The 27,604-nt window shown below is 39.8% G+C and overlaps 3 protein-coding genes across 4 annotated transcripts in view; 2 read left to right on the forward strand and 1 right to left on the reverse strand.

Annotated features, from left to right (window-relative positions):
* Positions 1-3,788, forward strand: part of SLC9A7 (solute carrier family 9 member A7) — a 58,548-nt gene extending 54,760 nt beyond the window's left edge. For both annotated transcript variants that reach the window (XM_087967092.1, XM_087967094.1), the window contains one exon: positions 1,888-3,788. In XM_087967092.1, the coding sequence (XP_087823218.1) occupies positions 1,888-2,130 (243 nt within the window). In that variant the 3' untranslated portion in view covers positions 2,131-3,788. The remainder of the gene's footprint in view (positions 1-1,887) is intronic.
* Positions 1-27,604, forward strand: part of TUBGCP5 (tubulin gamma complex component 5) — a 379,326-nt gene that overhangs the window by 290,136 nt on the left and 61,586 nt on the right. The window lies entirely within an intron of this gene.
* Positions 15,242-27,518, reverse strand: CHST7 (carbohydrate sulfotransferase 7). The gene is made up of 2 exons (XM_026666850.2): positions 25,925-27,518; positions 15,242-16,513 (listed from the first exon to the last, which is right to left on the reverse strand). The coding sequence occupies exon 1, from the start codon at positions 27,424-27,426 to the stop codon at positions 25,954-25,956; it is 1,473 nt and encodes a 490-aa protein (XP_026522635.2). The 5' UTR covers positions 27,427-27,518; the 3' UTR covers positions 15,242-16,513; positions 25,925-25,953.

The raw sequence follows: 27,604 nt of genomic DNA on the forward strand, positions 1-27,604 counted from the left end.
CTAGCAGAGAGTCTTGAGCTCGCTGGACTTCTTAAATAGAAGCAACATCGGCGTTGCTCATCTGGAAGAACAACGTTCCTTTCTGGCGAGGAGCCTTGCACAGCACCTTTGCTCTGTTCTGTTATGTGGAGTGCTTGCACGGGATGGGGTGACAGCTCAGAGTCCTCCTCTTCTAAGATTGGTTGCAGCTGTATCTCCTCCAGTAGCATAGCATTGTCTAATCCTCAGGCAGCAATTTGTCTGGCAGTTCAAGAAGTGAGTATTTATTTTTGGTTTCCTCGTCAGAGTCTGAGGTGACCACGCAGCAACCTCTTTTGCATTCCATTTAAGGAAACCCACACAAAATGTGGAATGCACTCATTTAGATATGCTAGTTTAGGAGATATTTCTGATTGCATTCCTCCAGTGACGATTTTGCATAAATTCTGTGCTGTTGTAAGCCGAACAAGGTAGTCCAGACTAAGAAAGTAATGCCATGTAGGATAAGAGTTTTATCTAAACAGTTATGATATCAGAGTCTTGCAAATTGGAATCTGCTTCCTCCAACGCTTACTTTAATTCCAGGGAGGCACAGCTGAGATGTTTTCTCAACTTGTTTAACAGTTCCATCTATTCCCTCCCCACCCACTAAATAGAGATGTGTTGTCAATACTGTCAGCTCTTTGAGACAGTCCAAATCAGGAAATTGAAGTTTTGAATGCTAATAATATCTTTATTAGAAGATTGGAGAAGATTCTTGAAAGACTGAATGCACCTATTCCCTTTTCCCTTAACCTTTTCTTGGCCTTGCCTCAAGCTCCACTTATCTAACTTACTGTTTTGATACTGTAATTTCTTTCCGTCCCTCAGGGTGATTTCCTAACTATTTTTATACCAACTTCTTTTTTTATTTAATAAAAGCCTCCTAGAGTTACATATGAATACGCATTTCTGGACAGATTTTTCCAGCAAAACTGGTTTTTATCCAAAGGTATTTTTTCCCCAAACACACAGTTGGAAACATCATTTATCCTGTGATTTCATCTATTACCTGAATAGTAATGTTCAAAGCAGGTCAGTACAAATCAGATTAGTTTGCTGAAACAAGGCTGAGCAGATTATTGAAGTATACATATGGTATCCTCTATCATGCAGTAGAAGACAAGTATGATCACCTGTTGGTGAACACACCTCTAGTGCATGAGAATACCTGATTCATAGTATTTTGCAAAATAACTACAGGTAGTCCTTGATTTATGACCATTCATTTAAGTTATGGTGGCCTTGGAAAAAGTTACTTATGAGCTGTCCTTGAGGTTACAACCATTGCACCACCTCTACTGCCAGGTGATCACTATTTGGGTGCTTGGCAACTGGTGCACATTTATGATAGTTGCAGTGTTTTGCAGTCCTATAATCATGATTTTTGATGGTCTCAGCTGGCTTTTGACAAACAAAATGAATTTGGAAAGCCAGATCTGCTTAATGACCATGGTGATTTGCTTAATGACCATGGCAAAAATGGTCATAAAATTGGGTCTGATCATGTGATGACTACTATAGAGCTAACTTCCCCTAGTTTTCTGAGCCAAAGGCAGGGAGGGAATAGGTGCATTCAGTCTTTCAAGAATCTTATCCAATCTTCTAATAAAAATATTATTAGAATTCAAAACTTCGATTTCCTGATTTGGACTATCTCAAAGAGCTGACAGTATTGACAACACATCTCTATTTAGTGGATGAGTAGGGGATAGATGGAACTGTTAAATAAGTATACTCCAAAGCTACCCCCAACACCTAGCCTCTTCCATATGAGGGTTGTAGCTCCACCAAATTTCTGACTGGTTCCATTAAGATGCAATGGATATTTCTGCTGTTTCCTTAAAAACCTTCTTGAACACATTTCAGAACCAAGAACAGCTTAGAGACGAAGATTCCGATTTTATCTTGAATGACAGTGACTTGACACTGACCTACGGAGATACAACAATAACTGCTAACGGCTCCTCTAGTTCCCATGGTGCTGTTATCAACCTGGATGGCAGGAAGGTAAAGAGTAGCTCTGAAGAAGCCTTGGAAAATGATCTGGGAACAGAAGCACCTGAGGTGATGAACAGAGGAACTCGGCTTGTGTTTCCGATGGATGCATGAAGACTGCTTGGCATATGGAGCAGTAAAGGATAGGCCCAGTGCCCCCAAATCCACACTATCTGCAGGCCAGTTGTCAGTGGAGATGCTTAGCGAGTAAATTAATGTCTCTTGTACAATGTAAGTTTTTTAAAGTCTCAAGATGCCCTTCCCCCACTCTCCTGTGTCTTTCTAAAAAAAAATTGAGATGCTGACAGTTTCTAAAATGGGGTGTGGAATGGAAAATGGCTAAGGCTGTCGTATTAGGGGAAAATGCAATCTTGAAACGAATGCAAAATGTCTTAGTTCCTCTAATTCTATGCAGTGTGGAAATATTAACCGTCCTGGGGGCTAAAATAATTCTGACCCACGGAAGGCCTTTTTGTCAGAAGTCTTTAGTCACTTTTGTCGGGGACAAAAGATGCAGTGTTGACTTATACTTGAGAAAAAAAGTAGTTGGAAGAAAGGACATAATTTCCATATGAACGTTTTTCTGGACTTGTTGCAAAAAAAAAAAGAAGAAGAAGAAGAAAAAGTCCCTTCTCATTTCAAGAACATTTGTCTTAGTAAAGTTTGACATTAAATTATTCTGTATCTGAACAAGGAAACGAAAAAAAGCAATATATACATTGCTCTTTCGACAACTTTTTGAGACTTTCAGTGTGAGTCCTGTGGTTGCATCAGAAGCTAAGCTGTTGCTGTCTAAAATATGTTTTCTGCCTCGTGCCCTTAATATTCTCCAGTAGACATCTGTAGACAGTAACACTCTTCTATTACAAATGTGAAAAATATTGACTGGGTCTAGTGAAGTTACAAACTGCTGTACAACTGCTGCACAAGAAGTATTGATAGAATCTGTCTCAGGCTATTGTAATCTTTCCCAGGCCGATGTCTTCCAGATGTGTTAAACTACCGCTATTAACATCCCCAATCTGCATGGCCAAGCTAGAGATAATTGGATTGGATAAAGCCATTTATTTGGATTTAAGCGGTGTGTCTTTCGTTTAACAGGAGAAGACTACTGTAAACTATACCTCTTTCTCTGATGTTTGCATCAGAACAAAAGGTGTAATCATAATCAGTTAGAAAGACAGTGTTGGTGTGTTTGTTTGTGGCATACGGCACTATGATTTAAATGATGTTTAAAAATGGCACAGTGCCTTTTATGTAATAAAAAGTATCATGTTGTGACTGAACTAGGGAGACCTTTTCTAAGGCAGTGTTTCTCAACCTTGGCAACTTTAAAATGTGTAGATTTCAACTCCCAGAATTCCCCACTCAGTGTGAAGTCCATGTATGTTAATATTATCAAGGTCGAGATGCTGGCCTATAGCAATGCTCATTTGCAAATAAGGCTTATGCAATTCTAATTATAAACGAGCATCTGCTTTCCATGGTATAATTTGGCAACTCTCTACAGCTTTCTTTGTCAGGAGGTTAGCTGTTAAAAAACAAGTTTAATAATACCATAGCATAATGATTCAACTCTGATGGGCACTATTTAAATGGGCTGCCCTGTAATTGAAAAATGCTTAGGAAAATAAAAATATGCTGTCACATTCTTGTATTTTTGTTTCCTATTCTGAAAACGTTTTTAATTCCTGTTTCATTTTTAGTCTGTTTGTGAAATGAAAACTACATTTGAACCTACCTATGTAATAAAGGCTGTTACTTTACCATGACTCCTATGCTGTCACTGATCAATATTTAAGAAGATTCAACTTTTCAAAAAGTAATATTACTTTAAATTATCCTTTTCTATGGAAGCACATATAACTAGATTAGTTGTGGAGAAATCAGACACTTCAGTTTATGCCGAGTCTTCAATAATGTAGAGATTAAATGATTTTCATTTCGCAATTCATTTCACATATCTGATCCTATGAATTATCAGCCCTCCAAGGTAAATGAGACAGAAACAAGAGTAGATTAACTAATTGTACTAATTAATTAGTAGAACAGGTCCATGTGCCATAATAGCCCTCTTTTTCCAAAGAAATAGTTGCGAGTAAGTTTTATAGCAACAGAGTGAATGGTACCAAGCTCATGAAGCATAAATGGGAATCTACATTGATTAATATATCTTTACTATTTGCATTTTCTAACTAGAATTAAGAATGTATGATGGGATATAAGAATGACTTTGGGAGAAAGGAGGAAGAACTACAGCCTTAGACAACCATCATTTAGAATAGTGGTTCCCAAAGTGGGTGGTATCGCCCCCTGGGGGGATGCCTTAGGGGGTGCTAAGAGGCAAGGGGGCTGGCAGGGGGCGCTAAGAGGTGGCAGGGGCGTTCGAGGCACCGGCCCTGCAGGTTTACTCATTGACTGAAGCACCGCTCTGGAGCCGGCGCCTCGAATGCAAAAGCAGTGGCACATTACGTGCTGCCGCGGTCGCATTTGACAAGCCGCCCCCCTGCCACATCTTAGGGATGCTAAGAGGCAGCAGGGGGGCATTCGAGGCACTGGCCAGCCCTGAAGGTTCACCCATTGACTAGCACCGCTCCAGAGCCGGCGCCTCCAATGCAGAAGCGGCGGCATGTTCCGTGCCGCCGTAGCCACATTTGATGGGCCGCCCCCTGCTGCCTCTTAGTGCCCCTCTGCCAGCCCCCTTGGGGATGCTAAGAGGTGGCAGGGGGGGATTCGAGGCACCGGCTGGCCCTGCAGGTTCACCCATTGTCTAGCACTGCTCAGAGCCTGCGCCTCCAATGTGGAAGCAGTGGCACATAGTGTGCCGCCACGGCCGTGTTCGACACACTGCCACTCTGCCACCTCTTAGTGTCCCCAAGGGGGCCGGCAGAGGGGTGTCAAGAGGTGGCAGGGGGGTGTTCGAGGCACCGCCCGGCCCTGCAGGTTCACCCATTGAGGCACCGGCTCCGGAACGGTGCTACAGTCAATGGGTGAACCTGCAGGGCCAGCGCCTTGAATGCCCACCTGCCGCCTCTTAGCATCCCCAAGGGGGGCCAGTAGAGGGGTGCTAAGAGGCAGCAGGGGGATGGCGCATTGACCGCAGCTGCGCCGGCATGTAATGTGCCACCGCTTCCGCATTGGAGGTGCCAGCTCAGGAGTGGTGCTAGTCAGTGTATGAAACTGCAGGGCCGACCGGGACCTTGAATGCCCCCCTGCTGCCTCTTAGCACCCCTCTGCCAGCCCCCTTGGGGATGCTAAGTGGCAGCAGGGGGACATTCAAGGTGCCGCCCCTGCAGGCTCACCCCACTGACTGTTGTACTGCACCAGAACCAGGACCTTGAATGCGGCAGCACGTTGGGAAAAGCCACCGCCACCACTTTGCCAAAGTGCTGCCGCTGTCGCATTCTTTTTTTTTTTTTTTTTTTGAAAATTTTATTTGGGTTTTCACAAAAACAAAATACAAATAAAACATCTTTTTTGAAAATAGCATGGTCCCAGGTTATCACTTCTTCATACAGACACAAAACTCAATTTCATGCTCATTTTTATATTCTATTCCATATCTTATTACCATTTTACATTTTCTACATAGTTTTTCCCCTCTTTTAATTTTCTCAACTTTGTTTTAATTATCTCATCTCAATTCAAATCATTACATTTATACTTTTGTCTGTCCTGTTTCAATTTCACATTATCTTTTCTTATTAAGCAAAGTTTTCCCTGTAGTTACCAATTAGAGTATGATACCTTTATATCCTTTAATTTTATCCATTCAAACTCTTATTTAAGCTTCAATGTATACCTTTAAGATTATAGCATTCAATATAATACATAACTTCAAATCGAGTTCTGCTTGGTACATTCTTAAAATAGAGACTATATTCTTAAAAAGAAAAAATTATATATATATGTAAATAAAACACACATTCCATTCCAATTCAATTCTATCATTAATATGCATTAAAATCTTAACAACTTTAACATTTCTTTTCAATTAAATATCATACTTCCTTGGGTACATTTATAAACTTTCCATAGTTAATTCTTTTTTTCCATATTTCTCACTTATATTTTTATAAATCATTACTAATAATTAAAAATGTTCCCTTTTAATTCTCTCAATCATTTAAATTCATTTATTTATTAACAAACATCCCACTACATTACAGTAAATATTTTATCCATCATCATATTTTCTAAAATTATTTTTATTTGTAATATAACAATGCTATCTTATGTACCTTTGCAGAATCCCTTTTGCAATTAAATTTTCACCCATTATCTCTAAACAAGCTTATGGTTACAATCCTTATATCTTTTCTCTGTTTCTCCATTTCTTGTTTCTGTTTTTTACAACTTCTTTTCCTTGCCTTCTTTCCCTCTTCTTCTCCCTCCCCTTTTTACCCCCTCGTGTCTTTACTTCTAACTCTCTCATCTGTAATCCCCTCTTCTGTTGCTTTCTAATATTATACTTATCTTTCAAATTGTTCTTCTTTTTGGTTGTTTTTTCTAATCTTAAACCTTTCACTCTCTTTCTCCCTTTTCTTTTTTCCCCCCACTTAAAATTATTTGATCATTAAAGATGGATTCGTCTTTGTCCCAATCTGCTTGTTCTGCAAGCGTTTCTTGTTGTTTCTCATAGTTCCAGATCTCCATTTCTAAGAATTGAAACACGAAGCCAAAAGAACTTCTTCCTTCTTGTGCATCTTCTTTCCATTTTTTAAGTTCCGTTTTCAGTTCTTCTAAGAGTGATACCATTTTAAAAACTTTTAAACAACCACTTGGTTAATTTTAGTCATCTAGATGCAAAAAACAAAAATCACCAAATAATCCAAATAATCCAAGGCTGTTTCTACTTGCTTCTTTTTTCCACTTTCTCTTCCTGGGGTTCTATTATTTTGTTAACCAACTTTCAATTAAAATGTATCTTTGAGGAATCTTGTCAAAATTTCACCGTAAGTTCCTTTTAATTACAGTTCCATTCCTTCATTCCAGGCAGTCTCCTCCATTTTTCCAGATCCTGCCCTTTTATTCTTTTTTTTCTCCTTTTCTGCTTTTAAAAACTTTTAAATGTCCAGAAATCTTTATTATCCCTTTGACTTTTATTTTCAGCTTAGATGCCTATTAATGTCCAAGTGGATTTTTTTTTCAATTTCTTGCTTAAGTCTCTTAGCTATCAGTATAAGGAAGGGAAGAAAAAAAAACCTAATCGTTTCCCTTCTCTCTCTCCTTCGCAGCTTCAAAATCTTCTTTGGGAACAGTGTTGTTAAGTTTAAATTCCAGGGTACCTTATTTGTTGCTTTTGCTGTTTGACCCGGTCAACCAAAACTTTCTCTTCTTATCTTCCTCCTGCACATTCTTTTCTGGTTGAGTTCTTCTTTGTGGTGGCCATTTCTGACCACCGCTACAACCGCCTTCGGGAAACGGAGTAATGGCCAGCTGGGGAGGAGAGATGCGGCTCTCCTCAACCCTGCAGGCAGTCTCCCCGCTCTTCACCATCTCTACGGATTGGCTTAGCCCTGAAACCAGCCAGCTCGGGGTGCTCCAGCGGCGAGCACGGATCAAAGCTTCGGAGAGACGAGGTTTCGGTCTGTCGCTGAAGAAGCTCAAACCGGAAGCCCGCCGCTGTCGCATTCTGTCTGTCCATTCTGTCTGTCCAGCCATCCGTCCATCCATCCATCCATCCATCCATCCATCCATCCATCCAAAAGGTCTGTCTGTTTGCCTGCCTGCCTTCCTGCCTACCTACCTGTCTGTCTTTCTGTCTACCTACCTACCTACCAATATAGATCTACCTACCTACCTACATATCTACCTATCCATCCATCCATCCATCCATCCAAAGCCTGCTTGCTGCCTGCTTGCTATCTATCCATTTCATCCAAGGTCTGCCTGCCTGCCTGCCTACCACCTATCTTGCTATCTGTCTGTCTGTCGTCTGTCTGTCTGTCTGTCTGTCTGTCTACCCATATCATCCAAAATCTGCCTGCCTGCCTGCCTGCCATACCACCTGCCTGCCTGCCTGCCTACCATACCTATCTGTCTGTCTGTCTGTCTGTCCGTCTGTCTGTCTGTCTGTCTGTCTGTCTACCCATATATCTATCTATCTGCCTGCCTGCCTGTCTCTGTCTCTGTCTCTGTCTCTGTCTCTCTCTCTCCATCCATCCATCCATCCATGTTCGAAGCGCCGGCCCCACAGGCACATCAGGAAACTAGAGCAAAGCCAGTCTGGGAGGGAGGGAGGGAGGGAGGGAAGGAGCGAGAGAGAGAGAAAGAGAGAGAGACCTGATGCATCAGATTGAATGAAGCCTATTTTATACTGAGGCCCTTTTCCACATTGAAACATCTTTGCCAGCACATTGAAACTTCTTTGGCTTCTATTAAAGGTTTTGTGAACATGGTCAAGACTATCAGGAAGCTCTCACATTTTGTTGAGGCTTTAAACAGGATCCATTGGACCAGATCTCCACCCTAAAAATTACTTTTCCCCAATGTATTACAGTGCCAATTCTGAAGAAGGCAAAACCAAAATGTACTGGTAAATTACGAGAACACACACACACACACACACACACACACACACACACACACCCTGCTAACCCTGCTGGAGCAGGTGATCAGACTAGAACAGATATCTCATCTTTCTCCTCCCTCCCTCTTTTATGTCTTTTTCTTTCTGTCCCTTCCTTCCATCCCCCCTTCTTTGTCTGTCCCTTTTTCTTTCTTTCCCTTTTCTCTTTCTTTTCTTTCCCTTTTCTCTTTCTTTTCTTTCTCTCTTTCTCTTTCTTTTCTCTCTCTCTTTCCTTCTCCCAGGCTCACCCCTTTAGATCAGGGGTCGCCAAACTTTTGGACCTCAGGGACCACCAAACTCATAATTTTAAATCCCAGAGACCACTAATATGAATTTTGACTGACGGTGGCTTTCTGGCGTTGGTGGGGGAGAGAGAGAGAGAGAGAGATCTGATCCAACCTCTTTCTCTCCCTCTCTCTCTCACACACAGGCAGGGGTGGGATTTAGACCCCTGATCTAAAGTCAAAACTCCAAAAACAGGTCAAGTAGCTCTGGGGAGGCCAGTCATAAATTAGAACACTTGCTAACCAACCGGCCATGAAGTGAGGACCACTTGTATTTGGTTTGCCAGTAACCTGGCCATGCCCACCCAGTCACATGACCAGCAAGCCACGCCCACACAGTCACGTGACCAGCAAGCCACACCCTCAAATTAGGCCACACCCACAGAAATTTGAATCCCACCCCTGGGTGTGGGGCACCGAGGATGAATTTGTAGCACCAAGGGGCCGGTGGACTTAAAAAGTTTGGGAACCACTGATTTAAAAGATATACCAGCACCCAGAAAGAAAGAGGATGTGGGAAATATTTCAGAAGAAATCATCCTATTTTTCTGGAAAGTAAAAGTAAAGGGCAGGGAGAACCTGCCCTTTTTACACTTGTTTTTAAACTTGTAAGATTCTGTTAATGTAACCTTACAATAAAGTAGCGTTAGTACCTCGGATTTGTGTTTCTTGTCTGGACTGCCACAAAGGACTAACAGCAGAGATACTAGAATACAATTAGGATAAAGGTTGCTTTGATTTCCAGTGGAGGAACAGCAAGGTAGACATGTCTACCTTGGAGAATGGAGATGACCACAGCAAAAACCAAAGGATCAATGAATAGACTGGTTCCTCGGATCCTCACTGGACAAGAAGATCACCCACCTGTACTTGGGGATGACTGCTCCACATAAGGAGACCGCAGGACATCAGTCTCCTGTGGGTGTGAGTACTGAGAGACAAAGAGATTAATCTTCAAATTCATAACTAAGGCAGAGCTTTTTAAAGGCTACAGTGTTTGCTAATCTGTCTTCTAATCATTTTGGCAAATCACTTATCTAACCATCTAAAAGCTATTAGAGAGCTTCAAAATGACAAGCTTGAAAACCTACCTGGCGAATGTATTTTCATTTCTGAATAAAATAAAAATTATCTATAAATGTAAGAATTTTAAATAAATGGCAAAAAGCTAAATAAGATTTTGAACCAAGAAAATTATAAACAAATTCAGATAAACTTACTATGGAACAGTGGTGGTCCATGAGAAAATTTTGGTGGTCTACAGAGAAACGTCACCCCCAGAGCACCCCACAAACAATTAATCCAGGCTACGCAGAAACACAAGGCTACGCCGCCCACAAGACCCGCGGGAACTTTCCCCATCCACTCACTCCTTACCTGGCAAATTTGCCTGCTAAATTGCTATTTTTCCTTTTTTCTTTTCTGACCATCAGCTGTTCTGCTGTGCCAGGAGATTTAGATTAGCTAGAAAGCAGGAAATCGTTGGATTTCTTGCTTTCTAGCTAATCTTTAGATCTTCCTTCCTTAGGACTGAAGCTTCTATTATTCAGAGCAAACTCAGATAGCCGATGCAGAAAGATAGATCTCTGAGTAAATCTGTGATTCTGTGAGCAACTCAATCTGCCTGCCTGCTTTGACTGAGTTTTAGGTAAAAGTTGCTCTTTTTTTATATATATAAAAAAACCAATATTTACATACATGGTGTGTTGTGAGTTAATTTTGTGAGTTTGATTGCTAGCAAATTTTATGTGACAGACTCAGGTAGCCAATGGCAGAAAGATAGATCCCTAAGTGAATCTGTGATTCTGTGAGCAACTCAGTCTGCCTGCCTGCTTTGCCTGATTTTGGGTAAAAGTTGCTCTTTTTTTAAATAAAAAATTCAATATTTACATAAATATTTATAATATTTACATACAAGCCATGCCCAGCCAGTCACATGACCACCAAGCCACACCCACAAATTAGGCCACGCCCATAGAACCAGTTGTTAAGAAATTTGAATCCCACCCCGCCTCTGTGTTTTTGTGTGTGTGTGTGTGACAGGGAGAGGGAGGGAGGAGGGAGAGAGAGGTTAGATCAGATATCTCTCTCTCTCTCCCTCTCCCTCTCTCTTCCCCCCCTCTCTCTCCCACCAATGTCAGCAAGCTACTGTCAGTCAAAATTCATATATAGTGGTCCCAGGGATTTAAAATTATGAGTTTGGTGGTCCCTGAGGTCCAAAAGGTTGGCGACCCCTGCTATAGAATATTGAAACTTTTACAACAAAATTATGGAAGTAAATAGCTTTTTCTGAAAACCAGAATTACTTAGTCTACTGTAATCATAAAACAAATTAGAAAGGTTATAATTTAAATTGAACACTAAAAGGGATTAGAGATTCCAGGTAAAAAGAACAAAATAACTGCCTTTGGTTTTAATTAGGGTCTCTAAAATGACACAAAGCATAACATTGGAAATATTAAAGGTCCTTGAAGATGAGGCCAGAAAATAGTAGCCACAAGCAATGACAGATGTAAAACAAATCTGGCTTGATGCAGAAATAGTGGAATCCAGAACACTGGATTAACAAAAAGTGTGCATAATAAGCATAAATTTATGATGGTTGCCGCATCCCAGGGTCATATTATCACCATTTGCAATTTTCCCAACAACTTCCAACAAGAAAATTCAATGGGAGAAACTGGATTCATTTAATGATCTATGATGATTTGCTTAATGACTGTGGCAAAAAAGGTAAAAGAAATGGTTGCAACTTATTTAACAACCACAATGCTTACTGGTGGAAGTTCCTGTCACAATTATGATTGTAAATTGAGGATTGCCTGTATAGCAATTATGAGACCAATCTAGATATGTCAATGAAAGTAGAACCATCCTCTTAACAATCCCTTAAAGTCTTCTAGGTATTCTCTTGTGGTAATTTTATAGAAACCTTATCTGAAGCAGAAGCAGAAACTAGAGAATGCATGTGGCCTGTGAGCGTTTTTTGAAAAGTCAATGAATTTGCTGCTTCTATCCCAAAAGAATGCTACCAAGAACTTTCAGCTCCTCCAGGGCTCACTACAACTGCTTGCCACTGCTTGGCTTGCTACTGTACAGCTGATTGGCACATCAAGTATTTGCAGCCTGCTCGCTGGTATTAAATATTCATTGCACATTTTATCTTGCCTTATTTCCAGTGTAAGATTTCCAGCTACCTGTTCCTTTCAGTTTCGTCAAAAAAAGGTTAACTCTCAATGAAAAGGTCCAGGATCTGATATTTGACATTCAAACAACTTTTTAGTCACCTTCAGTTTAGGAGGGAGCTCTTAAGCATAATTTTGTAGCTTTACACTATTTTCTTCTCATTCTATTAAGTTCCTTTCTACTAGAATTGATTACACCAGTCTTCTTTAACAACTACAATTGGGACCAGTAGCACATTAAGTGAGGCAGTTGCTAAGTGAAACTACAACTGTCTTTATGATCTTACTTCGTTTTTTAGTTGATTAATTTGGTGCTGATTGAGCACTTAAGAAGCAAAGTTTGATCTACATACATCTTATAAACACATTTTGGTCTCTAGTGCTGTAATTAAAAATAACAGTCTCCTGAACTTCCAGTTTGTCGGCTTCGCGAGTGGTAGGGATTCGCGAAGCTACGCGATCCCTGCCGCGCTAGCCGTTTTTGGGGCTCCGATCCGGACGGGTACGGAGCTAGGCTGCCCTGCAGGGGCAGCTGAAGGTAGGGGGATCCGGAGAGGGGTTTGGGGGTGTTGCAGACCCCCTTCCCGGCCGGCCGAACCCCCTTTTCCCAGGACGGTGCAGCGGCGGTCCGTAATGGCCACCACAAAGAAGCTGGCAGCCAGGTAAGAATGCGCAGGAGGAAGTGGAGAAAGTGTTCGATAGGAGAAAGTTTTTCTTGGTTCCTAGGACTCTAAGACATATTTAACAAAATTCCTGAAAAGTATGACTTTCTGAATGATACCTTCGAGAAGAGGAAAAAAGCGGCAGTTTGATGGTGCTGAAGGGAAAGCTTACCCTCTTTTCCTACGGAATAAAAAGTGAATATTAAGAAACCTATTTTTTTTAGGTGAAAACTGGCTTTGAGCGATGAGTGGGAAAAGAGAGGACTAAAAAAAAAATATTTGTATGCTAAGACTTTGTTGGAGGAGATGCCTTAAGGATTGAAAGACTAAAATATATTGCAATAAGATTTTAAGAAACAGATTTGGACTTTCTTTTTCTCTGATTGATACTACCCTAGGAGGAGAAAGTGAGAACTCTGCCTTGGTTGGGACTGATTGATAACTTTGGGACTGTTTTATTTTTTCTTTGGAATATTCTGGTTGTTGTAAGAAGAAAGAAGGGGAAAAGAAAAGAAAAGATTTATAATGGCTCTTTCTATTGAGGAACTGAGAAAAGATTATGAACAAGCAAAAAAAAATGGTAAAGCTGGTTTGAAAGAAGCCTTCCTTTTTTTTAGAAATGGCGCTTATTAACTATCAACAAACATTACAACAGATGAAGACAGCAGAAGAAGAAGAAGGAGAGGAAGCCATCTTTAATAAATCTCAGAACTCGACCAAGAAAGAAGGAAGAGGGAAAGGAAGAGAAATAAAGGACTTAAGATTTAAAAAAACATTTAAGAAAGGGAAAAATAAGGTGCAAAATCAATATAAGGATAGTAAACAAAGGGAAAAGGAATACGACAGAGAAGGGAAGCCAGTAAGGCAGAGGCTAGAAGAAGGGGGTAGAAAGGTTTGTTGGGAGAAGAAAGAAAGGGAAAAGGTGGAGAAAAGCTACAAAGTTTTGAAATTAAATGGGAAAAAAGGAATCTTTTTAGGGATAAAGGATAAAGTATAATTTCTTCAAAGAGATTTTGCAAGGTACATAAGATGATATTGTAGTATTGTATTAGAAATAGAAAACTTAAATGGCTTAAGAGTTGATAAGAGATTAAAATGTTGAAATGTTAATAATGATTGGTTTTAAAATTTAATAATATGAGGGGAGGTTTAGAATATTGAGTTTTAATTAAAGAGTTTAATAAGATTATGGTATTGATGTTATTATAAAATTTTTATTATAGTATTTGTTTTTAATATTTAGATCTATTGTTTAACTATGTATTTAATTATTCTGGATGTATTATTCAGATAGAATGTACCAAGCAAAATCGGATTGGGTATTGGGTGGTATTTTAAAGATTAACTTGATTAATTTAGTGGGGAGATAGAAAGGCATCATACTCTGATTAGTGATTTCAGGAGAAATTTCTTTTTTTTTTATAAGGAATGAGACAAAGGTACAATAAAGAATGGACAAAATATACAAATATAATGACTCAAATTAAGATGATTAATTAAGATAGAATTAAGAAGAGTGAAATATGTGGAGAAGTTAATATAGAAGACTTAGAATGGTAAATAAAATAAGTAATGATATGAAAGATGAGCATGAATACAGTTGAAGTCCATGAAGAGAGAGATACCTGGGTCCAAGTTACTTTCCAAAAAGATTTTTTTTATGTTTTGTGTGTTGTGTATATATGTTTTTTTTGGGGGGGAGAATTAATAAAACCTTGCAGAAATATAGAATGAGAATAATGGTAATTAAGTCAGAAAGAAATAGATGAAATAATAATAATAAAATTGAGTAAGAGTAAAGAGAAATAAAGAGAAATTGGATAAGAGGTTTTTGTATGTTTATATGGAAATGGTTTAAAACAGAATTATAGTTCATCTGACTTGTTAAATTTATAATGGAAAAAGGTTTAAATATGTAATGGATAATGATGACTTGTGTGTTTTGAAAATTAATAAAACTTGTTTTTTTAAAAAAATAACAGTCTCCTATAATAAATTTTATATGAACTTTCTTCTTTGTAAGTACTATTGTGTTATCCTTGCCTAACCCACCTCTGTATTCTGTTCTTACAGAATGGCTGGGTTCGTGTATTACTTTGGTTGGATTTGACTTACTATGATATGGAAAACTACCAATTAGAAATATATAGCTTAACATTAAACATTAATCAAGTTTAGGCTGTGTTAAAGCAAAGGACAACCCATAATATACAGACTGCAGTGCCTAAGGCAAAACTACAGAAGCACATTTTTTTTATTATCTCATAAGAATAGGACCATCATAATATAGTTTGGTTTGGCTTAGGTTTGAATACAGCCATTTGGTTTGCAATATAACATGTTTATCACATGATGTCTACCTACCATTTTCATCATTTCAAGGTAGCAATAGATTTGAAGTTGGTTTTCTTAGTCAAGATGATCTCCCTTTCTGGTTACAAAGGTCATTTTTGGTCTCAAGCATGTCAGTTTAACCCCTTGTCCCAATTTCTATAGTAATAATAACACTGTTGACAATAAACATCACTCCATATTTTAATTTATTGAACCAGTGGCTATTTTCAGACGGTTTTAAAAAATAGTTGAAATTAAATCCAATATAGAGTGCATTTCTTGTATTATATGATCGACTTCATTTAAAACAATAAAAAGGCACATCTGCTTTTTCAAGTCATCCGCATAGTAACAGAGCAATAGTGTAATCTTGTTGATGGTAAACTTTTAAGGAAAGGAGAGAATCAAATGAGGGAGAAGAAATGGTAAGGGAGGGCTTTAAAAACAGCTAGACAAGATACTATTTACCTTATACCTCCTTTAGTCAGGATTCTTATTTGATATCAGTCTAAATGGTGTACTAACTAGGCTGCTTTGAGGCCTTTCTATGGGCTTTTGTGCATGCATGCAGAGGTCCTTCTGTGAATACTTTTGGGTGAAGTGAAGTGGTCCATCTCAGGCACTGAGGCAGAAGCAACTAGGCTGTGCCTTAAAACAAACTGTTCTTTCCATTTAGTTTGATGTGGTTTCATAAGATAGCACCATTTTGCGCAAGTCTAGAGTTGAGACCTTATGTTTATGAAAGATGGTACAAAGATTTTGATATGAGTATTCTACTAAAATCTATATATGTTGGGACTATTTCCAAACCTCTATGTAAGTTGGCTTTTCCCCTGTAAGATCAAAAATGAGTCAGACTTTCTTTCTACTCCTCCACACCATTTTCTCTTTTTGATGCTGGAAATTCCTGTTCATTGTATTAGCTCAAAAGAGGATAGATGGAGGGACAGCAGAAGAATGTTTATGTACACACACACACACACACACACACGTGTGTGTGTGTGTGTGTGTGTGTGTGTAAAGTGTGGGAGGAATAATCAACAGATCTTTAAGATTTCTGCTTCTATTGTTGACAAGTCTTTGGGTAGGTTGAAAAGGTCAAAAGTCATAGCTGGATTGCCTTGCCTGAGATTCTAAAGTCCACTCTTGTGTTTTTACTTGGTATAGTTAGTAGGTGGTTTGAATGTAGCAAGTATGATTAAAAACAAGTAACACATTTGTTGACTGAAGATAAAACACTTCAAAACCTAGAGGGGCACAGATATTGCACTGTGACAAATGTCATATTTAAAGAGTTTTTTGTTCATAATAAAAAAACAATTTCATTAAAGCTTGTAAGTATTCATTCTGCCATGCAGAATTTACAGTAGAAAATGCAGTTCATTGAGTGTTCCAGTGTCTTTAGAAGTCAGAGCTCCATCCAGAAATCGTCTATCGTAAGTGAGCAACCGGTCTGTTAGCCTGTGGTGATGAGAAAAACCCACAATTCAGATTAGGATTTCTCTACTTAAGTTCTTCAATTTGCCTTGTAAATAAAGACACACATAGGTAAGAAGATAGCATTTCACTCTTAATCAGCCTGTGATATTTTTTTTAAAATTAGATGGTAATAGACCTCAATAAGCAAATTATATCATTTGGCAATAAACAAAGCTAAATCCCTCACCACTCATCCTCAGTATTATAGGGAGAATTATTAAACTGCTAGCATTTTGTAATATTTTAATCTTGATGATTTTAAGTTTTTAAGTTTGCTGCAAACATTAAGGCATCAGGCTAAAAACTATGAACACATGAGTTGTAGTCCTGCTTTAGGCACAAAGCCAGCTGGGTGACCTTGGCCAGTCATTTTCCTTGCCAAGGAAACTTCAGGGACTTGTTCAGGCAGACTTCAAGAATCACACACAATTGACCAGAAGGATAAAAAAGTCACTTCATGATTTTGAGTTAGACCTAGAAACATCTGAACTAGGTGTAACTGCATCTTGTTTCAGTAACTATAGTAGAAACTATTAGTCTCATTGATTACAAGCTGTGTAATATGTAGGCATGCAGTTCTATAATTCTTTCATAAAGCATTGTATGTTCATTTCAGAGAACTAGACTTAATTTTCCTCAAGAAGTAATGCCAGTGAGGGCTCTTTGTTGGGGAATTACATTAATTCTTTCTATAAAAAGGCATGGGAAAGGAATGGTGATGCATTGGGAGAGGCTGACTGAGATTTTGTGTCAAGTACATTGGAAAAAAACAGAGGAAAGAATATGGTCCACAAACAATAACTGGGAAAGAGATGTAGATGATAAAGACTGGCTAAAATATTCCGACCCAGATATCTGATGATGCTTGAGTAAATTATCGCAGCATCTATCCTTATTATGTTGAAATATTGGATGATACAGATGTGTGGCCTATGTGGCTGATGCTATAACCTCTGACACCCACCTCTGGCATCCCGGCTTAGCAGGGAACAATGATGAGGTTAGATAGAAGGCTAGAGCATAAGTGGAGATAACAAAGAACATACTACTTGAGCTTATCTTAAGACGCAGGTGAAATCTAAAGAATGTCTACAAATTTCAGTAGGCATAAATGCTGCAGCCAGGCTGATAACTGTTATAGACTATATGGATCACATGATAACTGTGCAGAAATACCTTCATTGGCTGTCAGTTGCATATAACTTATCTTTTTCACTAAATGTTTAATTCTTTTCATTTTACTTTTAAGTTTTAAATCTTGCATTTTTGTTTTAAAAGTTGTATGCTCTTATAATCATTGCTTATAGAAGCAGAAATTACATTTTTTAAAAATGCATTGCCTATCATAGTGGCTACTTAAAAAAAAACCCAAATTGCTGGATGAGCTCATAGCACCAGCTGATTCACAAACTAGCCAATTGCAATTTAGTCTAATATGTTCTGCAAATCCAGCCAGTGTGGCTAATTTGAGATTTAATGTACTATCCAAGATTTCCTTGGCAGAAATATTGCTGTTAAAAAAGGCAAAAGATTTACTCTGCAGTGGAGAACCTCAGGCTAAGGGAGTTTGAGAAAAGAAAGTTATAAAAGTAAGGGACACTACCAACCATATTTTTAGAAGGAAGATTAGGCTACATTGCATTTTTATTCTATAGTCTAAGGAGTATTAAAAAGATCTGTACATCTTAGGTTAATTAGTGCCTCGTGTTTTCTTAGTCTTTGAAAAAAATCAGCATATTAAAAAGGCTATCTGTTTTTCATTATATATTTTCACTAATGTTACACAGACTTAGGTATATGTATATACAGTATTATGTAACAAAAGTAGTACTAAGGGAAGTTCCTAATTTAATGTACACATTTCTGGATGTTTCCTGACATACTTTACTATGAAAATAACTATTAAGGAAAAATTAATTTACCTGGACATTAAATATGTTTGGATTTGTGTCTAAAAGGCAATTAAACCTTTCAAAATTTTAAAGATCAGTATCAGCATCTTACATTGGGTTTGATATGCAATATATAAATTTGACTTTGAAGAAGGATAGAAAAAAACATTGGTGTTAAAGAAGATACATGGAAATACTATGGATAGCCAAGAAACTTAATACCTAGAACATCAAACAAGTCAACGCAGAGTTCTCACTAGTCATACCAGGATCAAATTATTGTACTTCAGATATATTTCAGGATATGGAGACATCTAAAGTTGGGAAAAGTGAAAGGAAAGAGAGGAAGAGGGCAACCAGTTCAAAGTTGATGGACTCAGTTACAGTGGTGATGGGTAAACCATTGGAACACTAGAAAGACTAGGTTGGAATAAATGCTCCTGGAGAAAATCTATGTGAACACTAAGAAGCAATGCCAACTTTAAGGCATGTAATCATCAAATCAATATAGCAAAAGCAATAGCACTTAAGACTTATATACCGCTTTATAGTGCTTTATAGCCTTCTCTAAGTGGTTTACAGTCAGCATATTGCCCCCAACAATACAAATACAAATATTTAATATATAAATTCATATAGTGAAATAATTATGTTTACAGTATGGCATTTTAGTTCAGTAAAATTATTTTGATTCAAAACTTTACTTTCAAAATGTGGCAAAACCCAATCTATGATTAGTGAGGTACAAGGGAATACTTTAAATTATGCAAGTACACACTGTTTTCAGACCATGTATTAATGTAGAAATGATTTTAAAAATGCATTCCATGGCTATTAAATTGAGAAATGCATTTCATATTAATTTTTTACATGGAATAGATAACGTTTATCTTTAATGAAAATCTAGTTTATTGAAGTGCTACAGAGGTATGAATCAGCAAAAAGAAATATAACTGAACACCTCATGACTTTATAGATGGCATTTTGTTTGCATGACATGTTATATAAAAAAAAATCCTGTCAATAAATTGATACATTATGCTTTAACAACCCCCTGCCTGCTTTATAAATGACAATTCAACCAATTTATTATGGTTATCCAAACAAAGTGAAATCAGAATTTGTAACAAATATTAGTTGGTTTAAATTTAATTTTCTATTCAAATAGCAGCTTTTGTTGATTTTAAAGATACAGCCAAAACCCTAACAGTAAAGAGCTGAATGCCATGGTAAGTAAAATGATGGTAGGTATATATCCTTACTAAATGGTGTAGCATGCAATACTGTCCAAAGCAAACTGTGGTGTCATCACCATGCAGATAATAGTGCCATGGTGCAAAAGTATTGACTCAGATGTGTTAAATCATGGTTTGCTCATTACGGTTTAACAAATAAGCCAAAATTAGTGATTTGCAAATCCTAAAGTTGAGTTTATACCAGGGGTGTTAGTTAAACTCATGTCATCACAGCATCGTCACAGCATCATCACGTGACGTATGATGACTTTTTTTCTCTTTCGCTAAACTGGGCATGGGCGTGGCCAGCATGTGACGCATCTGGCCCACGGGCCACAAGTTTGACAGCCCTGGTTTATACCATGTGCTTAAGCAAACCAATGACAAATAACCAATCTTTTCTCAATATATCCTCCAAATATACTAAATTTTAATAGTAATCTTAAAACTAATACTAATTAGTTTAATACTGATACTTTGACCATGATAAACATGAATTATAGGGTTTGAAATCTAATATTTTTGAGACCATTACATTGCCAGAGACTAGCCTATAAAATTACAAGGATGGTTCACCAGTGAATAATCAACATTAACCCAACAATCCAGATTATGGTTCATTAAGATTTGTAAAACAACTCATTAAGATTTGTAAAACATGGCATACGGTGCAAACTGTAAACCTCCAACAATAGTTAATTCATTAACAAATCATTATTTAGTTCAATGGTAGTCTAGGTTTAGATGAAAGAAAAATGTCCTAAAGGGTCCAGAATACAAGAATAGCTACATATTAAAGAGCTAACAGAAAATAGGATAAAGAAAAGAAACACAGCCGAGAGAAAAGAGCATTTATGCGCCTTACTGATAGCTCACAAAAGTCTGCATTCTACACAGCACTTAAAAATAATCCTTGGTTAGAAGCCATCAGGAAATACCAGAGTTGTATGATATACTGAAAAGTTGAAAAACATTCTAGAAGAAGGCAATGGCCAATCACTTTCAGAGCCATTGCCAAGATCAATACAGAATTGTTTTCATATGGCTACCAGTAGATCATCTTCACTTTTTAAATAACCAGTCAAAATCTAGCTGCAGACTAAATCATACTGTAGTAGGCAAAGCTTTGTTGAAAAAAAAATTGTGTTTTTAAATGTTTTCCTTTCAGGCCTTTCATTCCCGGGGCTCACATCCTTGCCCTAAATTTTTTTTGGAAGGCTACCTGATAGCCTTATCAAGGAACTCAAACCAGGCCAGCTGCTGATTCAGGGTTAATTTCTTTTCCAGTTGCAGATAACTTAGCTAGAATATTTTCTATACTTACTTATCAGCCTTATGGATGAAGGACAGAAGGACCAGGGCTGTAACATTTTAGTAATGAACCTACCTTCTGGGAGGACTGTCCTCTTACCAGACTGGTGAACGGTTGCTCATTGCCTATTGCTGGCTAATGATCACACCCTTTGCTTTCCAAAAGTGTATTAAAGGTATGCCAATTGGTATATTGGAGGTTCTTGATTACAGAATAAACAGATTGCAATTGCCTGCCTTTTCTGATACTTGGCTACTTCAGGGAAAAATAACATCAGCATTTGGCTGGGCCAATTCATGATTTGGCTATCAATGCTGACAGAACATGGTCTTTCTTTATGTGTATAATTCATCTATTTGGATTATTTTAAAACTCTATATGGCACCTAAGCTTAAAGTATTTTTAGTTATGTGACTAATAAAATGAATACTTTCACCGCAGCTAGGTAACTATCAGAATGTAACATTTTGGTGCCTCCTTTGTGTGAAAAATGTGTTAGGCTCTCTCAATAATATAAGGTTAATTATACAACTGATCAAGTGAAGTCAAGGTCTGAAAACAAAACATTTGTCCAAGGCCTACAAAGCAAGTGAATGGGTTTATTCAACTTACAGGTGTATAAAACGTTTATATGAAAGAAGACAATAAATGTTAGGGATGCTAGCTCTATACTTCAGATTTTGTTGTTGTTTAAACTTTGGTATAGAGTAGGTTTAAGGTCTGCATGGCTTTTAGTATCTACTCCTGCTAGTTAGACTAATCTTCAACTCATTATCAATCTGCTATTAAATTCCACACCCAAAAGCTAATTATAGATCAGTTTAGCATTTAAATAAACCTCATGTTAGTGGCTACATAGGTTTGATGGTTTGAAACCTTTAGGTTAACACTGTGATCTTAATATTGGTTAACTACCTGGGTATAAGCCTACATAGATGAGAACAGGGGTGGGATTCAAATTTCTTGACAACCAGTTCTGTGGGTGTGGCCTAATTTGTGGGTGTGGCTTGGTGATCATGTGACTGGGTGGGCATGGCTTGTATGTAAATATTATAAATATTTATGTAAATATTGATTTTTTTTATAAAAAAGAGCAACTTTTACCCAAAATTTGGCAGGCAGATTGAGTTGCTCACAGAATTACAGATTCACTTAGAGATCTATCTTTCTGCAATCGGCTACCTGAGTCTCTCACATAAAATTTTCTTGCGAGCAAACTCATAAAATTTGCTAGCAAACAAACTCACAAAATTAACTCACAACACACCATGTGTGTAAATATTGAATTTTTGATCAAAAAGAGCAACTTTTATCCAAAAGCAGGCAAAGCAGGCAGGCAGATTGAGTTGCTCACAGAATTACAGATTAACTTAGAGATCTATCTTTCTGCAATCGGCTACCTGAGTCTCTCACATAAAATTTTCTTGCGAGCAAACTCATAAAATTTGCTAGCAAGCAAACTCACAAAATTAACTCACAACATACCATGTATGTAAATATTGAATTTTTGATCAAAAAGAGCAACTTTTATCCAAAAGCAGGCAAAGCAGGCAGGCAGATTGAGTTGCTCACAGAATTACAGATTCACTTAGAGATCTATCTTTCTGCAATCGGCTACCTGAGTCTCTCACATAAAATTTTCTTGCGAGCAAACTCATAAAATTTGCTAGCAAGCAAACTCACAAAATTAACTCACAACACACCATGTATGTAAATATTGAATTTTTGATCAAAAAAGAGCAACTTTTATCCAAAAGCAGGCAAAGCAGGCAGGCAGATTGAGTTGCTCACAGAATTACAGATTCACTTAGAGATCTATCTATCTGCAATCAGCTACTTGAGTCTGCACTGAAAAGTAGAAGCTTCAGTCCTAAGGAAGGTTCGGCTCTGCTTTTAGATTAGCTACAAAGCAAGAAATCCAAGGATTTCCTGCTTTCTAGCTAATCTAAATCTCCCGGCAGAGCAGAACAGCTGGTGGTCGGGGGAAAAAAAGGAAAAATAACAACTTACCAAACCAGGCAAGTTGGATGGCTTGCATGCCAGGTAAGGAGTGAGAGGGCAGGGAGGGGAGGGGCCAGCCAGTGGAATGATTTGCCGGTTCTCCGAACTGTGGACAATCATAACATGCATATGTGCAGTATTTGCAAGAAATCATCAGCTGGGCCACCTGAACACCTGATAAGCGCTGCGCGGGGGTGTACAGCATTTGAAAATCCTCACTTCCTGCTTTTTCAACCTCAGCTGTGCCACGCAAAGCAGTTGAGGAGGGAAAAGCAGGGAATAAAGGACAGCCTAGAGCCCGGGCAGGCAGGTGGGCCAAACACCGAACCAGTTCGGTGTCAGCTCCTCTTCACAGCTACCGGTTCTATAGAACCAGGCTGAACCGGTAGCATCCCACCCTTGGATGAGAACTAGACTAAGAAAATAGGAAAGGGCATTTCAAGCCATGATTAATTCTGTGCATAACTCAATTACAACAAATAAATACCGGTAGTCAAAGATCCACTTTGTACTAGAAGAAACTGGAGAAAACATACACTTTCTTCTCTTCGGCTATCTTCACAGAGATTCTAATGTACAGCTCTTCTCTAACTCATATTGCTATTCAATTCTTAAGTAATTAAATGAAAAATACCATCTCAGCTTTGCAAGTCAAATACAATTCAGTATTCAGCCTTAGTAATTTTATACTTTTCAAGATTTATCTGCATATTTAATAATGTATGTAGAAATATTTATGTCCCACTTTATAGACACATGTTAAATACACTGTTTAGTACATGTTCGCTAAGATTAAATTAAACAAACCAAGTTATGATTTGTCATCATTTGTGAAGCCAGCCTATATCGGAGATAATGTATCACTAAGATCCACATAAAACTCTGAAAAAATTCAGTGGAAAATTTAGAAAATCTGAAATACAGCAAATATTTGCTCACAAATCTCTATATAACGGAATCACTCTCAGTCCTGGTATTACTTTTGTGGGCATTCATGTCAAGTAATAGCAAAAGTAACATTAGTAAGCCTGCACCCACCTAAAAATATCTACTTTTGAAAGGGAAATACGCTGTTGAGATTCTTATCAAATATATTACTTATAAATGTCCACAGCTGTAGACAATTACAACTGTAGTATTAACCTCTGAACAACATCTGGATGTATCTGCATACAAAAACAGGAAATTTACATGCTCCTGTTTTTCCTAAAAGACAGAAATGGCAACCTCAAGATGTCTAATGCTTGTTTCCAGAGTGTTTTTCTTGATTATTTCTTCATTGTTTTAGAAACTAAAACTTACTGGGCCAAATCTCAAGCTAAGCAGCATAAATATTTCCTAATTTTGGCATTGATTTACAGCTTTAGGACTCTTGAGGTTTGGTGTATCTGTATTCAATCCCAATTTATGAAGTAATCTTTTTGTTTCAACCATGCTTTGTACATGCTTCCGTGAGATTTTATGACGTTCCTGCAGCTGTTCTTAAAACTATCCCCTCTTCCTTGCAAGAGGAATGGTTCTCCCAAAAGCTGATTTAAGAATACACTTTCAGCAAGAAAGTTTTATAATTGCCTTACATTTTAGAAGTCCATTATTTGTCTCTTGGCATTATAATTTTTGGCACTTTAAAAGAAGTTGGCTCTCCAGAAAAAATAAGGCATGCAAGTAAATAAGAAATTCTTGATGGCATAATGCCCTTACGTGGGAAAACTAAGCCCATTTATTCATTAGAAATGAATGAATGATGATTTGAGTTTCTCAGGTTTTATGCCAATGAAGAAGTTACATATGAAGCACTCCATTTTCTGTACTTTTGAAAACCTACCCAATTTCAAGGCAAGAATGTTGCTGGCTGAGACATAGTGGCATTATAATACATTTGCAAGCTTTTCCTTTCTCTGCAGACCGAAATTATCACTTGAATGATTTACAGTGCATTTCTTGTTTCAAGCATGTAAATAGGGTCCTTTCAACTGGTTGCAATAATCCCTCTTCAGTAATTACCCAAAAGCTCTTTATTATGTTCTGTATAATTGCCACTTTATAAACCAGTTTCTCCTTTTAAAAATCTTTTGGCTGGTAATTTTCAAACATAGCATCATTAACAGCCAATTACTCTTGGTATTAGGGAAACCTAAAGCTTAAAAAGATACTTGAGGTAGAGAACACATGAGGAACACATAAAAAATTAAGAGAGAATTACTGTGCACTCTCCTATGCAGGAAAAGAAAGCAATGCTTCTTTTATTAAGTCTATTTGCATCTTTCAATCTTTAAAAAAGTAGCCTTTCACCTATATTAGGCTGGGGATCCTCAAAATGTTTTGACTATCCCTATGAATTTTTTTTTTAATCTGACCATTACAAGAAACCATTATAAGGACTGTTTAAAACTCAGCTTTAATAATTTGCTTTGCAGTCTGATTCACTTTCAAGAGACTAAAGTCCTCATTCAAATACAGGAGTTGGTACTTGCATGTCAATCTATTTGTCAAAAGTAGGGAAGGAAACGGCTACTAGCATGCATTTCATCCATCTTACGTTTCTGCAGTGTCACTCATTTTAAATAACTAGGAATCCTATAAAAATCAAACTGGTAATATATCTACCATAGGCTATGATTCCTTCTCCAAGCTGATAAATAAAAGAGCATGAAAGGCAGCCTTCTCTGGGTAGATATTGCACCAATGCTTGGGTGATAGGTCTTGCCTCAACGGCATCAAGATGAGGAAGACTGAGGCAAAGTAAATGCCAGAGTGGGATGGACAACCCTCATTCTTCACTTTAGTGACTCATAGAATCAACGGGAAAAAACCTGCCCAATTTCTGTCGGGATGTCTAGATGCGGAGGTGCCCCCTGTGATCAAAAGATGGGGGAGGGAGTCACCTGAGTGCTCTATTAAAGCGAAATTTTCTTCGTTAAATAGATTGTGCCAGGAGCAACTTGGCGGCTACCTGGATGAGGAGAAGCGTTGGAGCGTCCCCTAGCGGAATCCCGCCGAACCCCCTTTTCGCTGCTCGGCGGTGTAGGAGAGGAGCCTCATGGCTTCTCCGCAGGTAGCCTCCACTTGGCGCACCTGCTCCCGGCTGAGCCGCTCCCGCCAGGCGTGGATGGCTTCCCGAGCATCGCGGGCGGAGATGAGGAAGGGGCGCTCCGAGGAGTAGGCGGCCCCGTGAGTCATGTTGAAGGCGAAGGCCTCGAGGGCGGGCAGCGCGGGAAGGTCTGCGAAACGCAGCAAGCGGCGCAACTGGGAGCGCGGCTCCAGCACCAGGTCCTCGTAGCGCACTTGCGTGTACCGGCGGCGTAGCCAGGCGGGGGCCCGGCGGGAGAAGATCAAGTCACGCAGCCAGGCCTGGCAGATCACCTCCAGGGCGCCGCCCAGGAAGAATTCGGCTCGGTGCTGCGAGTGTGTCCGGACGGCTCCACCGCCGAGCCCGGCGATGGCCGCGGCTGCTGCGGGCGGGGGCTGCCGGCGGGGCAGTCCTCGGAACTCGGCGTGATACCTGCTGCGCAGCACCTGAATGCTCTCCCGGAGCAGCGCCTGTTTGGCCTTGAGCCGAGAATTATGGACGGCGCGGGGGTCGCGGAAAAGCTGGATGACGTGCAGGTTGAGGTCCGGGTCCCGCAGCAGCGGCAGGAGGGCCCCCAACTCCAGCAGCCTCACGTCCTTGATCACCATCACCGGGTACTTTCGGCACTCGGCTTCCAGCTCTCGCAGCGGACGGGGAGGACAGCTCCGCTCGCAGGCGGCGCCGTCGACGAGGCCCACGTCGGCGCGGGCCCGGGCCGAGTGGGGACAAAAAGGCGCCGAGCAGATCACCTTGTTGGTCCGCCACCCGAAAATACTCGCCGTGCTCAGGTTGCCGCTCCCGCTGCCCGACTTGGGCCCCAAGGAGGCGGGCAAGGGGATGAGCGGGTCGCGGCCGGCCGGCGGCGTCGCGTAAAGGCGCAGGACCGAGAAGTCGCAGCGGAAGAGAGAGCGCATCATGTCCCGGAGGGCGCCCTGGAGGCTCAGCGCGTCTCCGGGGTAGAGCGCTTGCCACAAGTGCCACATGGGCTCGTACAGGTAGAAGACATCCGGGTGTTGATTGAACAGTTCTCCCAGGAAAGACGAGCCGGTGCGCCAAGTGGCGTGCAAATAGATGTGCCGCTTCCCGCCCGCTCTGCTCCCCGGGCTGGGCTCCCTCCCGGTCGCGTTCCCGTCCTCAGCCTCTCCCGCCGCCGGTGGGAGTGGCGGCGGCGGCGGCGGCGGCGGCTCTTCCCAGCCCCAGTCGCCGAGCGCCTCCTCCAGGCTGGGGCAGCGGTGGGGCAACTCCTCGCCTGCGCGCCCCCTTCTGGCTCGATAATCCAGCTTGTAAGACACGAGCAGCAGGAGCAGCAGCGTGTAGGCGGCTAAGCTCAGAGCAAATCGCCGGTGGAGCTGCCACCGCCACCTCCACCGCCGCCGGCTCTTCATGGCTCCCTCAGAACCACGCCTGAAGGAGGCTGCCCTCCCCGCCGCTGTCGCCCGCTTCAAAAACAAGCTCAAACTTGAGGTAGGCGGAGGGGAAGCAGGGAGGTGGTGACCACTGCTGCAGCGGCCGCCTTCCCGACGTAGAAACACGCCCCCAGATGCCGGCAAGATGGGGCAAGCG

Source organism: Notechis scutatus, chromosome 5 (genome assembly GCF_049901735.1).
Source record: "Notechis scutatus isolate UNSWTSFEM ecotype Mainland chromosome 5, rNotScu1.2, whole genome shotgun sequence".
Lineage (NCBI taxonomy): Eukaryota > Metazoa > Chordata > Lepidosauria > Squamata > Elapidae > Notechis > Notechis scutatus.